Raw genomic sequence first — 14,233 nt, forward strand, 5'->3', positions numbered from 1 at the left:
CACTGATAATAGTAATTGTTATTATTATTATTAATAATAATCATAATCATAATGATTAATGCGTTTCTTGAGCACCAAATTAGCATAATTAGAATGATTTCTGAAGGATCATGTGACCTTTAAAACTGGAGTAAAATTCAATTCTGCCATCACTGGAATAAATTACATTTTAAAGTAAATTAACATAGAAAACTGTTTTTTCAATTTTTTATAATTTCACAGTATTACGGTTTTGACTGTATAAAATATATATAAAAATATATAAAATAAAAAAATAAAAACTGAAAATATAAAAATAAGAGCCAAGTCAAAATATTAATAAATGCTGAAATAGTACTGTATATACATAATACTAAAATAACAGAAGTCAGTGTTATGAGATGGGCATCTGTCATAAATTCATAATGATAGCTATATATACAGATGTAGCCATTGAAAATGCGCGCTCAGAGGGAAAGAATCACATGTGACCACAGTGTGGCACGCAGGACCACAGGGAACGCTCTAACACTGGAAAAGACATATGATCAGTAGGGGCAGTCATGTAACGTACTGTACTGAAGCGGCAGAGCACAATTAACACAAAGGTAAGCTGTAGTCTACTAAAGTTTATTGCATGCACTGCTCGAAGACCTATAAACATATTAAACAATAATAGTATTATTATCTAATAGTATTTATCATGTCAGTTTGATCATTGAAAAAATCATCATAAAAATATTACTCTACTACATGTCATCTAAAATCACCATCTAAAACGTAGCTCAATGTGGTAACCACTACGACCAGAAGGCCAACACACAGGAAGAGACAAAAAAATTAATTTTCAACCATGAGAGTGGCTTAAGTACAGGTTAGCGTTAATGCTTAGCCTTTGACCCGAGTGACATACGTACATATCTGTTCATCTCTTATTTTCTGTTTTAAGTCTCTCTTATGGCCAATTCTCAACTCATTTCAAGTTCTGTGACAGTGCGTTGGTAAGATACATGAGGAGAAGTGCAGAGTGTGATCGGGGCAGATGTGAATTGATTAGCACACAGTAGTGGGACGCATATAAACATGCTTTAGTCAGCATGGACCTCTTTCAAAACCCTTCATATCTGAGGTTGATGTTCCTTACTTGGAATGATAGAAACCAAACTCGGAATGGTTTCAAAGAAACTATTATCAGTTGTTGCTTTAGTGCTCTTAACAGCACGGTGCTCACTGGTAAACATACCCTTGACTTTGACTGGATATCACACACATTAGCCCGTGGGAGGTGACATTAGATGTGGCCGTGAAGCATTCCGTTCTCTCGCCACATTAGAGAGCTTTTGAACCGTTTCAATTTTAAGTTCATTAAAGCTTAAAAGCATTCTTAACATTCCCAGACCTTAAGAGAAACGAGGGTTGCAATATTGTGTTGGAAATCGATGTAACCACCAACTATAGTTCCCATCTGATTCTCAATAACTCAAGACCAGGCTGCCATAAGAGATATAAAACACTAATGAGACCTCTTTTTTAATAGCTACATTTTTTCACTAAACCACAGTGCATGTCTCTTCTGGAGTGTCAAACAACTATATCTCAGAGTTGCCAAGATAACAAAGTCTGTAATCAGAAGTCAGAGATCTCAATATGATTCTTACTATATATCAGTTATATTTAACTCCATTCAGCCTCACAAGCTAAAAAGCAACTACTGAGCAATGCAATTATGTATGACATAAGATGTGCAAATAAAGTTTACCAGTACTGTTTTCTTTACAGGATCACATGGAACTGCGAGAGGAACTTGACAAGGATGAATGCAAGCAAGAGCCTGAGGCCGTGTACGAGACCAACTGCCACTGGGAAGGATGTTCCAAAGAGTACGACACCCAGGACCAGCTAGTCCTTGTTAGTCACTATTTGTTTCTCCTTTGTCATAAAATGTCTTCTAACTTGATGCAGTGATAACTTCTATGACACAAGGGCTCAAAACCGTGTGAGCTGACATTGCTGTTTCCATCCATTATAGATAGCATTTATAATTGATATGGATCCTCAATGGTGTCTTTACATGCAATATCATTCAGAAGTTTGTTGTCAGTAAGATTTTTGTTTTTGAGGGTCACCATGGCTGCATTTATTGGATCAGAAATACAGTAAAATCAGTGACACTGTGAAGCAGTTTACAATTGAAAATACCTGTTTTCAGTGTCGTCATATTTTTAAATGAAATTTATTCATGTTTTGGCAAACTGAATTTTCCAAACTTCAGTGTTACATGATCCTTTACTGTGTTCACTGTCACTTTTGATCAGTTGAATGCATTCATGCTTAATTCAAGTATTAATTGCTTTAAAACAGTCGTACTTGCACCGAACTTTTGAATGATAGAATCAACAGCGCTTTGGATTGGCAGGTTGCTAAACTAACAGTGTAAAGTCTAAAAAGCATACAAATACATAGCACAAGTATTTTTATAAATTAGATTTAGATGCTTTAACAAAAATGTTAGTATTGAATCAGAAATTTGTATTTTTAGCTTAGATCATTTTTATCCCTGAGGTAGTTCAGGAGTCAATTTTGGACTAACTAGTGCATCTATTTTAGAATAATCTTAGAAAGCATCTTAATTAATTATTTCCTTGGGAAGAAGCCTTTGTGTTGGGGGTGTGCATAGGACCCCCTTAAATGCTGTCTAGCTAGGCAGCTCACTAGGTTTTAGAAGAGCTATTGTCTTGAAAGAGTCATTGTGACTACGTAAACCGAAAAAACACCAATGGCAAACAGCTTCCCTGGCTTTTTAAAAGCAGAAAAAACTGTAAATAATTAGAAACACTGCACATGTTGGACAAGTTTCTCATCGTCAGCTTTAGCCAGACTTGTAACTGATCCTTTCCTGTCAGACACGTGTAGGGTTAATGAGCATGTTAATTCCTGCAGAGGTGCCGAACATGTTCACTTGAGCACATATACTCTTATATATATGGCTCCTGTCTCCGTGCACCCTCTGACCTTTTACCTTTCCTGAGGCCATGCAGTAAATCCGTCGTCATGCCAGCAGCTCTGGAGTGGCCCTCTCCACCTCTGACACCTCAGCCGCTCTGCTGGGCGTTATTAACAATCTGCGAGCCAAAATGTGACAGATACACTTGGGCCCAGAGTCAGACTCACTGCCCTGACAGGAACATGGCGAGCCAGTCTGGCTCCTCATGAGACCTGGACCTGGAGCACAGGAATCCTTTGGGGTTATGGATCAGTGGAATTGGGCTCCTGCCATTCTCCAATTCCAGAACAAGCCCAAACCAGTCTACGCTGAGTCTAGCATGTGTTTTATGTTCCAAAACCCACACTAGACTAAAATTGAAAGCACAAACAAACATATGGTCTTAAGTAGTTGCAAGTGAATTGTTGTTTGGGATTACAAGATTGCTGTCCGTGATTAGTCAGATTTCTGAGAAACCTGATAAAATGGTTCTGGAAAGTGAGACCGAGTGTAAGGTATAATTACAGCCAGAGAAGACAAGAAAGGAGAATCAGTAGTGGAAACAAAGAGATGTTTGGAGACCAGGGCAACACTGAGGGCCTGGACTTCCTCCCTAAACACCCTTCTTAGTCCTCAGGCTATATTCTGTGCTCTCTGCTTGCAGTCTAAATTATATACCCCAAGAATCTAATAATGGCATGGTGTTTGATTTTATTTTATGAGTTCTTCCGTGGAGAAATTCATTCAGGGTTATTTTTGGTGTTTTAGAAGAGTACAAAGCAAGTAGCTTTCAATGTACACAGAATACAGTTATTTATTATATTATTTAGGATAATGCAATATGTATATATACACCTTACAAATGTTTGGGGTCAGGAATATTTAAAACAAAATCTAATTTATTTTAAATAAATGCTGTGCTTTTGAACTTTCTAATCATTTCTGATTTCTAATCAAAAGCATCATGTTCTATCCAAAAATATTAATCAGCACAGCTTTAACATTGATAATAAAAAAAAATTTCTTGAGCACCGAATCAGCACATTAAAATGATTTCTAAAGGATCATGTTATACTGATGACTGGATTAATGCCTGCTGAAAATTCAGCTTTGCAATAACTTTTAACATAATACTATAATAGAAAAGAGTAATTTTACATTGCAATAACATTACACAATATTTTTTTACTGTATTGTTGATAAAATAAATGCAATCTTGGTGTGTGTCTTTCTCTAAACAAGAAAGATTTTTTTTATATATAAAAAAAAATGGTATTGGACTTTCATTGCATGATGGGGGAAAAATTAAGGAATTATGACGGTTGTTTATTTCATATTGTCGCTTTTCTCTACCTGCAGCATATCAATAATGACCACATCCATGGGGAGAAGAAGGAGTTTGTGTGTCGATGGGAGGAGTGCTCACGAGAACAGAAGCCTTTTAAGGCCCAGTACATGCTAGTGGTCCACATGCGCCGACACACTGGAGAGAAGCCACATAAGTGCACAGTAAGTGACTGACACTGCTCATCAGGCCATTTCATTCTAAAATGCATGTCTTACCTCACCCCTCCCTATTTAAAACCTATACCTACTGTACCTTTAATTGCAAGAATAAACAACTATTTCTGTACCTACAAGTAAAGCAATTGTTTGCTGTACAGAAATAGGCTTATTGTTTCTTATTTCAACAGGACACCTGATTTTAAACAGGACACATTTTCACATTTTACATCTCGGCTACTTTTACTCTCTTAAGTGAATAATGAAGACGCACTGATCTGCTGTCTTGCATTTTTAAGCATCAATGTCAATTTTAGTTGCTTGAGATCCTATTAAAACGTGAATTTCTGAGGGTGCTGATTGACAGGATGAAGACATAATGAAAGTCTGAGGAGAAGAAGGCGCCATGGGTCTTTATTAAATTTTAGTGAAATTTCTACACACCATCAGTGTGTATATATATATATATATGACCTATAAGATACAAGAAAATGCACCTATGACTTTAATTAGAACTTTTTTGCTTATCTAAGATGATCTCTTTTAACACCAATGGCTTATTATTAATGCAGAAGCTAAACTTTATGAAGAAGAAAGCAAAAGATTCCACAACACAGAAGATTGATCATAATAATTGATGATGACATGGTCTGAACAAGCAAAATTTTCAAAGCTATCACAATAAAAAAAAATTGTTAAAAGTATTTTATCTGGAAAACATGTCCTGGAAAAACTTTCCCCAATAAGCAGAAGTATGTTTTCATTATGGTAATGAGAATAGTGTAGAAAATATGCTTTATTGTCATGAAAATATTGCAAACTATTTTAATGGTCCCTGTTCTGTTGTCTTTAAGGTAAAATATAATTTTGTATTGTACCTTTAAATTAAGGATGAAATATAACCCCGAAGTGTTCTTGACAGGTTTTATGAGATTCTGTCATAAAATTGTTTGATTTTAGGTTTAGATTGATGGTGGCTGATGTAATGGCTTGCTTTTCTCTTTCTCTCACTCTCTCTGTCAAGTTTGAAGGTTGCTCAAAGGCTTACTCGCGACTGGAAAACCTCAAAACTCACTTGAGGTCTCACACAGGGGAGAAACCTTATGTATGTGAGCATGAGGGTTGTAACAAGGCGTTTTCCAACGCTTCAGACCGAGCCAAGCACCAGAACCGCACGCACTCGAATGAGGTTCGAGCTTTCAACATCCATTTCATTATGTGCATTTTGTTTCCCATCTCAAGACTAAGACGAAAAGATTTGATTTAAGTCAGATTTGATTGCACTCTGAAAGCTATCTGTTACTGCTTTGCAGAAACCATATGTGTGCAAGATCCCAGGTTGCACAAAACGCTATACAGACCCCAGTTCTCTCAGGAAACATGTTAAGACTGTTCACGGTCCAGAAGCACATGTCACTAAGAAGCAGCGTGGTGATGCACCACCTAAACCTCACCCTCCTAAAGGGAATGGAGAAAATGAGGCACAGTCAAAGCATGCAAGAGGAAAAACAGATGGGTCAGAGGAAGCCAACAGCACCACCCGAGGAGTGGAGGATTGCCAACATGTCAAATCTATCAAGACGGAAAACACAGTGGTAAGAATAGTCTGTTTTGTTCTTAATAAATTATTACACTGCTGATGAGATGTTTTGTTGAAGTTTTTGACTAAAAGCAGTTTTACAGTATACAGCAACCACAAGTTCCCAGGTTTTTTTCATTAGGAGAGAGGCAGCACAAGATAAAATAAAGCTGGAAATGTTTGTTACTGTGGTGTATCATTTGAATTTATGTGGTCAAAAAATAACATGGAAGAGAAAAAAAAATGTCTATTGTTGCTGGTTCATACTTCTACTGTTCAAGATGGTGTCTAAACTATTTTATGAAGGAATAAATGCCATAACTACTTACTTCTGTTGACTCATTTTAGATATTAGCGTTTTGCATGTTAAGTAGTATTTACTGTTATCACCTCATGCAGAGATAGAGCATGTTCAGATCTTGCGGTTTATCATGTACATTGTAAAATAATCTTAAAGGGATAGTCCACCGAAAATGAAAATTTGATGTTTATCTGCTTACAAAATGTAGGTGTTTTTGTTTCTTCAGTAAAACACAAATTTAGATTTTTAGCTCAAACCGTTGCAGTCAATCAGTCTTATAATGTAAGTGGATGGGAATCACAGCTAAAACATACAAAAAATAAAAACATTCACAAACAAAACCAAATTAAACCCTGCAGATCATGATGATACATGGATGTGTAAAGACACAAAACATCTCGATCGGTCTGTGCAAAAAACTGAACAGTATTTATATATATATATATTTTTTTTTTTTTTTTTTTTTTTTTTTTACGTCTGATTCATGCAATGTCCAAACTGTTAGAACTGTCCTGAGCACATTCTCAAGCAGGCACATGTGGAGGCTTCTTCTTTTGCTTTATGGTGGATCGCAGACTTAAAAGTCCATTACCGCCACCTATCTCTCAAATGGACCATTGACACTCCAGTTACAATTAGGAGTGTTAACGGTCCATTGGTCCAGAAGCCTCCTCACATGCTTGCTTGAAAACGCACACAACAAGACGCGCTCAGGACAGTTCTAACAGTTTGGTAAAAAATGATATAAATACTGTTCAATTTCTTGCACAGACCTATTGTTTTGTGTCTTTACACATCAATGTATCTTCACGAGCTGCAGGGTTTAATTTGGTTTCGTTTGTATGTTTTTTTTTTTGTTGTTTTTTTTTTTGTCTTAGCTGTGATTCCCATACACTTAAATTATAAGACTGACTGAATGGAACGATTTGAGCTAAAAATCTCAGTGTTCAACTGAAGAAACAAAGTCATCTATATCTTGGATGCCCTGGGGGTAAGCAGATAAACATCAAATTTTATTTTTGGGTGAACTATCTCTTTAATGCAGAGATCAAACTAATGTACTAACCATTGCCTCATCAAATGTACTAATCCTCTCCTTTCCTCTTAACTAACTTGCTTCTCTTTGAAAATAATGGACAGACTGTACTGAGGTGAGCACTGCAGTAATGCCTTTTTATGCATGGCAATATCAATACTTTTTCAAAACCCAACTTCAATTATGTTTGGTATAGTTGTGTTGTCCAAATGTTTAATAAAAAATCTATTCATTTTCCTGCATACTATCAGTAGAACAATTCCTATTTAGAACAGCTTATTGAATTCCACAAACTTTACCGCGATTCTGTCACAAGAATATCAGTGGAACTTATCTTTACTCATTACGGTTTCATTGTAGATGTATCAGTCCAGCCCTGGTGGTCAGTCATCATGTAGCAGTGAGCCATCGCCACTTGGCAGTGCCACCAACAATGACAGTGGAGTAGAGATGGCCATGCACAGTGGAGGCAGTTTGGGGGACCTGAGTGGTTTAGATGACGTGCCTGTAGTAGATTCTACCGGTTCTCCAGGTACTTCTGCAGGAGTGGGTCTCCAGCTGCGTAAAAACGGGGGAGGACTACTACATCTTGAGAACATCAAGAAGGAAAAACTAAAAACTGTAAGAGACCCCTGCTCCTGGGCGAATGCATCTCCTCAAGTCCGAAATACCAAGCTGCCTCCAATACCCTCTATTGGTGAGTACTGCAGCCAAACATGGGTTTATTATTTTATTCCCACTTTGTGCAATTTGAGAAAGTAAAATGTCTCTGATAACTCTGTTCTTTAGATTCACTGCTGGAGACTCCATATATAGGCAATCAGATGCCTGGACCTCCAACCCAACGTTTAGGAGACTTGTCTTCGTATGAGATGACAATGCTAAATCAGCTGCAAGAGCGCAGAGACAGCTCCACCAGCACAATGAGCTCAGCATACACGCTAAGCCGTCGGTCCTCTGGTATTTCACCCTGCTACTCCAGTCGTCGCTCCAGCGAAGCTTCACAATTTGGTGTCCGCAACCACAACATCAGCTCAGCAGACTCCTATGACCCCATCTCCACAGATCTGTCACGCCGTTCCAGCGAAGCTAGCCAATGTGGTGGTGTAGGTGGACTCTCAAGTTTACTAAGTCTCACCCCGGCTCAACACTACCGTCTCAAAGCGAAATACGCCGCAGCCACAGGGGGTGCGCCACCAACACCTCTGCCCAACATGGATCGCATGAGTCTTAGAACTAGAATGGCCCTATACAATGACTCGCAGGAAAGTTCAGCACATTTGCACCATTCCCAAGGTGTAGTCAACTCAAGACGCTGCAGTGACACTGGCTATGGTGCCCCTGGCATGATGCCTCATGAAGTTCCAACCAATCTTCCACGACGAGCAAGTGACCCTGTTCGTCGTACAGCTATCGATCCGCTCTCCTTGCCGAGGGTTCAGCGATTCAACAGCATCAGCAACATGAACCTGTCACGTTTGCCTGCGATAGAGCGCCGTGCTTTCAACTTGCAGGGCAACACCTGGTCTGATGGCAGCTTGCATCGTCATCCTTTCAGCCAGAGGCCACCTAGTATTTCAGAGAATGTTTTAATGGAGAATATGGCCACTGATGGAGGTGATCAGCAAGAAGATGATATGGTGCTACCAGATGATATGGTACAGTACCTCAGCTCCCAGAATGGTAGCTCAAATCAGGACCCAGGGATTTCTGTCAGCTATGGTCATGCACTAGACACCCATGGTAATATGATCTCCCAACAACAGTTTTATGGACCGCGGCGAATGGGCATGACAAACAACAACGGAAGCCAGGTAGAGCCTGTATGCCCAGGTCCAGAGCAAATGGCCAATCAGCAAAGCATAAACAAGAACAACATGCCAGTGCAGTGGAACGAGGTCAGTTCTGGTTCTGTGGATACAACTGCAAGGCTTCCAAAGCAGCAACAACTCCGAGGGAACTTGACAGTGGTTCAGCAGAAGCAGAATTTTGGCTCTTACCAAGGATTTGCCACTAATCAGCAGGTTATACCAATGAGCCAAAATCTAGCTAGCCTGCAACAGGGTTATCCACAGAGGGCCACCCAAAGGATGAACTCTGTCCAGCAGTATCGGCAATCTGTTACCAATCAGAGTCAGAATCTCGGCGAGCAAGTAAACCCTCAACCAGGATATCGACAGGACCTAAATTACAACTCCAGTCACCGCCTAACATGCAACAGCATGGGTCCACCCAATGGGAGAGTGATGCAAAACCAGGAGATGCAGAATTACAGATCCAACTTTTCACATATGAACAATGTCAACCAGCAAAATTACGTCCCAGCCGTTCAAAATACAGGCAGAGGTCTGATACAGCCCAGACCTCCGTCCGAACCCAAACCTTTGAATAGACAACACTCAGGTTCAGCAATGATTCAGCAAAATGGTTGCTCCCTGTCCAACGTCAACTCCTCAGAAGCTAGCCCAAAAAGATCAGGTGACTTCGGTCAACACAGCAATGGGAATGGCACTATGTACTATTCAGGAGAGATCCATATGTTGGGGAGTAGCGTGGATTATGGTTCTCCCATGTCTCCATGTGCAAGCCAAGCCCCAGCTGCTCCAGTGTCTACAATGGCATCTCCTGGGGTTAACCAGGTCACCAGTACAGTGGACTCCACTCAAACCCTCGAGCACACCCAAATAGACTTTGATGCCATTTTGGATGACGGAGACCATTCAAGCCTAATGTCTGGCACATTAAGTCCAGGCCTTCTGCAGAGTCTTTCGCAGAATTCCTCACGGCTCACCACGCCGCGTAACTCTGTTACACTAGCCTCGATACCGGCAGGTATTGGCAACATGGCCATTGGTGACATGAGCTCAATGTTAACAGCCCTTGCAGAGGAAAGCAAATTCTTAAACATGATGGCTTGAGAATGAAAGAAGTTAATCAGGGGTTGCGTTTTAATGTAAAGACATTGAACAAGTAAATGTAACAGAATACATTGAACTGTTTAAGAACACTAATTCATGCTCTAATGGGAGGGAAAACATGTATGTTTATGCATTATTTTCACGAGCAAAGGCACTGAAAATACAATTCCTGACGAGTTAAACTTGCAGCATTTCAGGTGAACAGTCAATTACATTATCAGACATTTGCTAACAACTGTTGTATGCAACTAGGCTGGCAAAGACCTCAAAATGACATGTTTCACAAGCCATATGTTCAATGTAAGTTTGTTAATGCATATTAGTGTACATCAGGGTAATGGTTATTGGGCTTGTATAAGTCTGATTTTCCCTTTCTCAACAGTGCACTGAAATTCACTAAGTGCCTCTCTTAAAAGAACATAAGTATGTTTTTAAACTCATATAATGCTATGTAATCTGGTATGTAGCTATACTAATAGATTTATGGATATTTTTATTGCATTTTGCTCTGTTTTGTTTATAGTTATTCCATATCCTTCATGCTTTAAATTATGTGTAATGCATATTAACTGCACAAGCTTGTTCAGTGTGCACAGTGCTCTGATGTACCCCCTTGTCACTTCTGTGGGGTATTATAAAAAAAAAACTGGTGGAAAATGAATTTCTGCTCAGCTCCTCAAAGATGGTCGATTTCATCTATGTTGACGGATTCCCTTGAAGCACGCTCCAGGAGTTACAGATCTCTGTAGTTTCATCTGATCTGGCTGTGTGATAGTGAAGGACAGCATTACGTCTCTGAGCTTCAGTCTGCGGAGACCTGTCAGCCCGTGTGTCCTTTGAGATGCCTTTAAAGGAATATGCAAGTACTCTGTGTGCTCTCAGCGGAGATCGCATCCCAATTAACAGGTTCATCACCCTGTTGAGCTTGTGATGAACCACAGGCGCATACTAAAATGACTTCAGCCTTTGATTTAGTAGTTACAAAAAATTTCCACCAAGGACGGAGCGATTTTGAAGGTCTAAACTAGGAGTTCTTTGTTTTTTTTTTGTTTTTTTGTGATGCCATTTGCCGAACTCAACATATGTATAGCTTTTGTACATTTTCAATACAGCATCTTCATTTCTGTTTTAACACTGGGTTTGTTTTGTCTCTTATTCATCTGCTAGATATTGTTCCAAAACCTCTATAGTTGAATTTAAGAAATAAAAATGGGAAAAGTGTGCATATTCATTAAAATGCAGTAGCAAAAAGTATTAAAGGGGGGGTGAAATGCTATTTCATGCATACTGAGTTTTTTACACTGTTAAAGAGTTGGATTCCCATGCTAAACATGGACAAAGTTTCAAAAATTAAGTTTTAAGTTTGAAGGAGTATTTCTGTTCCAAAAATACTCCTTCCGGTTTGTCAGTATATGACATGACATTCCCCGTATAGCAGAGCACTGAGAGCACAGACATTCACTGATCAGAGTGAGAGCGTCGCGAAAAGTCACAAAAGAAGTGTGTTTTTGGTTGCCAGGGCAAGACAACCCTGCACAGATTACCAAAAGAGAAACAGCATTAAGGGACCAGTGGATGGAGTTTATTTTTACAGAGCATCAACGGAGTTGTGCAAGTGTTTGTGTTCGTTCCCTGCATTTCGAAGATGCTTGTTTTACAAACAAGGTCCAGTTTGACGATGGATTTGCACATCGTTTATTTCTTAAGGATGATGCAATCCCAACAAAAAAGGGTCACGATCGTGTGTTGGAACTGCAGGCGGTGAGTAAAACTGCTTCAAATATCTCCGTGTTATTAACTTAGCTATCGGCGCATAAGCACATCAAGTAAACAACATGCGATGTTGTCATCAAACTGCACTTTCCACACGTACAGCTTAAAAAAAAAAGAGACAAAGTGGAACTTAGTCATTTTCCAAAACCGCTAAGCAAATATATACAGTTTCAGTAAATACCACACAGAGACGTCGTTGCTGCTGCTGCTCTTGTTCAATTTCAGCCTCTGGATCTGGTTCTGGATCATAAATATACGCTGAATCTGACTGTTAGCCATGGTTTGTTTTGGTTGGTTTTGTCCTCACGTAATGTCACAGCTTCCAAACGCTCTCAATGCAAAAGCCTACTGGCGCTCGTGATTCTTTAGCTCCGCCCACACATCACGCCTCCAGCCGGTCGTGTTTTTCCGGGAAAAATCGGTACAGACTATCTTTCTCTTATGAATATAAGAGCAAGATTGTATCATAATACAGCTAGAAGTCTGAATTTGGATGCAGAAAAACTTTTGAATGCTTTGCTTTAAAAACACAAAACCATGTTTTAAAAAACCTAAACAACAGAAAACTCCATACTTGGAACTTCCTAAAGTTAGTTTGCCTGTAGTTGAATGGAAGTGAATCAGGGGACTGACTGATACGTATAGGGAGCAAATGATTTGATTCCAGTCTTAAAAATTTTTTTGCTGAGGATTTATTTGATCCACATCCAAATTATTTCTCTTTCCTTGTAATTCTTTATTCTCTTAGAGAAATGATGGAGGAAAAATAGCCCCAGGGTAAATCTCAGAAGCGCAAAGAACAGGAGGATAGCATGAAAGTGGAGTTGACTAGCAACTGATAAGGCACCACTGACAATTCCGGAAATGTTGCTTGGAATAAGATCCTAAACCACTGGATTCTAGAATATAAGTTTGTCCAAACGGTACCATGACATTTTCTGTCATATAATGCATTGGAAATCATTTTAATATGCCGATTTTATGCTAAAGAAAAATGTCTTACTATTATCTATGTTGAAAACAGTTTCTGATCCATGAAAATTTCAAAAGAACAGCATTAATTAAAACAGAAATATTTTGTAATAGCCTACTGTATTATTATATAAGTCTATTAATTTCATACAAGAAAAAAAAGGAGAAAACGAAAAACTTGCTGACCCCAAACTTTTGAACATTAATGTTTGTGCACTAAAATGTGCAATAGAAGGGCACACTCTTCCAAAAGAAGGGTAGTTACCAAATAAGGGTGAACTCTGGACCTCTTTGGGAATCCCAAGGACATTGTGCAACAGTCCCATCTTAGGAAGACATCAAACAGCTGAGAAAAGATCAGTTGTTCGGTCAAGAAGCTTCATTTTTCAGGACAAGCCCCAAAAATATTCAGGAGATGAACAAACATTAAGCATTAAGTTATACAGCACCTGTAACCAGCTTCTATGATTTCAAATTATATCATGTATCATCATACTGTAGATGCATATAACATCTTTTCCACCAAAGGCTTCCAGTTTTGCAGTGTATTAAAAAAAATTGTGCCTCTGTCTGACCTCTGACCCTCAAAAGCAGAACGTCACATTAAATTACAACACTTTACTGCAGCCTCTTCTCTATACTTTCTTTGAGTCGGTTAAGAATTTCCATCAAAGGATGCTTGTGAGGAACACAGGCTCCGTGATCAAAGAGATCTGACCAGGTCAGGGTTTGGGGCGCAAATGCACCCTCCTCTCCTTACCCAGCAATGCTTTGGGTTATGAGAGGCTTTTGGCTTGAAAGACATGCATGCATGAATGAATGGTGACATTGTGTCTGTAGTGTGAGCTGAACAATGAGAGCCCTCACTTTGATCTGTGAATTTAAGCACAGAGCACTGCACCAGGCAAGTGAGATCAGTTGTCCATTTTAGGCCTGCTAATAAAAAATACAAAATTCTGTTAAAGTACTTTTTAATTCAGTATTCAACTCTTGTCAATGTCAGTAAGGCATCTCTGCAGTGAAATAAAGATACATTTATGATAGAAAGATAAGCTTATTACCTTGAAGAACCAAATAGGGCCTGAAATATGAATAAATCTCCCAACATTCCACCAGTGACTGAGAAACAAATGTAGTAAAGCTTTGAGAGTAGGCTGTATAGATAAGTATCACGTTTGCTTGAGCCTTT

At 39.0% G+C, this 14,233-nt stretch overlaps 1 protein-coding gene across 2 annotated transcripts in view; it reads left to right on the forward strand.

The window, feature by feature from the left end:
- LOC113108178 (zinc finger protein GLI2-like) overlaps positions 1-11,520 on the forward strand; it is a 72,380-nt gene extending 60,860 nt beyond the window's left edge. For both annotated transcript variants that reach the window (XM_026271037.1, XM_026271036.1), the window contains 6 exons: positions 1,759-1,887; positions 4,322-4,471; positions 5,490-5,654; positions 5,779-6,060; positions 7,742-8,078; positions 8,171-11,520. In XM_026271037.1, coding sequence (XP_026126822.1) covers positions 1,759-1,887; positions 4,322-4,471; positions 5,490-5,654; positions 5,779-6,060; positions 7,742-8,078; positions 8,171-10,299 — 3,192 coding nt within the window. In that variant the 3' untranslated portion in view covers positions 10,300-11,520. The remainder of the gene's footprint in view (positions 1-1,758; positions 1,888-4,321; positions 4,472-5,489; positions 5,655-5,778; positions 6,061-7,741; positions 8,079-8,170) is intronic.
- The last annotated feature ends 2,713 nt before the right edge of the window (positions 11,521-14,233 follow it).

The sequence above is a fragment of the Carassius auratus genome, chromosome 9 (genome assembly GCF_003368295.1).
Source record: "Carassius auratus strain Wakin chromosome 9, ASM336829v1, whole genome shotgun sequence".
Lineage (NCBI taxonomy): Eukaryota > Metazoa > Chordata > Actinopteri > Cypriniformes > Cyprinidae > Carassius > Carassius auratus.